Source organism: Mizuhopecten yessoensis, unplaced genomic scaffold (assembly GCF_002113885.1).
Source record: "Mizuhopecten yessoensis strain PY_sf001 unplaced genomic scaffold, ASM211388v2 hete_35987876, whole genome shotgun sequence".
Classification (NCBI taxonomy): Eukaryota; Metazoa; Mollusca; class Bivalvia; order Pectinida; family Pectinidae; genus Mizuhopecten; species Mizuhopecten yessoensis.
Window position 1 is genome coordinate 1 of NW_018482064.1, and position 1,646 is coordinate 1,646.

A 1,646-nucleotide genomic window follows, 5' to 3' on the forward strand; every position below is an offset into this window, starting at 1 on the left:
TCAGTTGGAAATAAAATCAGATATAAATGGACCATTTTGCACTACAGTATAGGACTTCTAATTGTTTGTTCTATTTATACTTTTAATGTAACAACAAGTTTTGACAATTAATACATATCAAACTGGTAAGCTAGATTTGTATTGATATCATGTACATTTTTATCATATCTGTTAATAAACATACAGTCAAGTGTGACTACTGTATAAAGTAATTTCAGGTAAAGTATCAGGCAATAATTAATAACTCACCCTAAACTGTATAACATCTCCAGTTTGAAGGTCAAGGTCTTTCGTGATGGCAAATTTATCGTTCTCCTGATTGGCCAGAATGAGGGCAGGGTCCCGTGCCTGACAGTACTTGCCCAACACACCTTCCGTCACAGTTGACCACACCTGGGAGTCCAGAACATCCAGGTGGTCCTAACCAATCAAAACACATCTTACAAGTCATATAAAAGGTTCACAGGAACTGTACTCACTCCTTGATCTTTAACAAGAAGTTTATATTTAAGAATCCCTGTACCACTGCACTGTCGTTGATCCTATATACAGAAACCTCCCCTTAACTTCCGTTTTGATATAACTGTTGCACTTTTGGGCTTGTACACTTCTGTTGTCCAGGTAGCTCAATTAGTTTCAGCGATGGTATAACAATCCGAAGTTAAAGATTTGAATCCAGGTTTGACCCCACAGAATATTAACACACAGAACACGTTTGTCGATTATATATTTTTTTAATTTCATCTTCATTATGTTTTCATTAAAGTCTTTACCGACATCTGATTTTAATGATTTCTGACTTTACCGACACCTTATTTTACTGACATCTGACTTTACCGACACCTTATTTTACTGACATCTGACTTTAGTGACACTTACTTTTACTAACACCAGACTTTACAGACCCCTTGAAACGACACCTGACCAATTGCTGATTCAGTATTATCAAATAGTTAAAATGGATTTTTTTTTATGCAAAATACTCACATTGAAGTTGTCCTCCATCTTTGTCTTGTGGTCATAGCTGCCTAGCATGATCTCATCGATAGCCCACTGGTCCTGGCCACCTCCCGAGTGAGAGCCCTGCCACCAACGGAATTGAGTATTCGGTGACCTTGCCTTTGGTGGCAGCACCGTATGTACAAACCTGTCGAAACATATTACCATGTTATAGTATGTGCTATGGGTTAACAAAACAATGAATATGCAGTTGATCTGATAAAATGTAAATGTTCGATATCAGTTATAATTATTGAAAATCTAAAACTGTTTCATAAAAACTAGCCTCAAAGAAGTACAAGAATTCCACGGAAATGGATGTGTTGCCTGCTTCCACTGGTGGCATGGTGGATTTCCAGGTTCTGCTCAAAATCAAATGTGAATGAATAATTGGTATTTTAGGCATGTGAAGTAAGTTTCAAGAAACCAAATCATCATTTCAAGTGTTTAAGAAGGAAACCGTGCAACCATCACAAAAGCCAAGATGGCTGCTGTTGGCCATGTTGATTTTCAGGTTTGGTTCAAAATCCATTAAAATCTAAGTCTTCCTTTAAGTATGTGGAAACAATTTGTGCAGAGAACATCGACAGAGTGATCCCTAAATATCACTTTGCTTTGCTTGGCAGAAATAGAATTTACTGGTGAAG

The 1,646-nt window shown here is 37.1% G+C and overlaps 1 protein-coding gene across 1 annotated transcript; it reads right to left on the minus strand.

The window, feature by feature from the left end:
• Positions 1–249: 249 nt before the first annotated feature.
• On the minus strand, positions 250–1,537 carry LOC110444063 (reelin-like; the record flags this gene model as incomplete). The annotated part of the gene is made up of 2 exons (XM_021488488.1): positions 988–1,537; positions 250–420 (listed from the first exon to the last, which is right to left on the minus strand). Coding segments are annotated over exons 1-2 (351 nt in total), but the record flags the coding sequence as incomplete, so codon positions are not given.
• Positions 1,538–1,646: the final 109 nt, after the last annotated feature.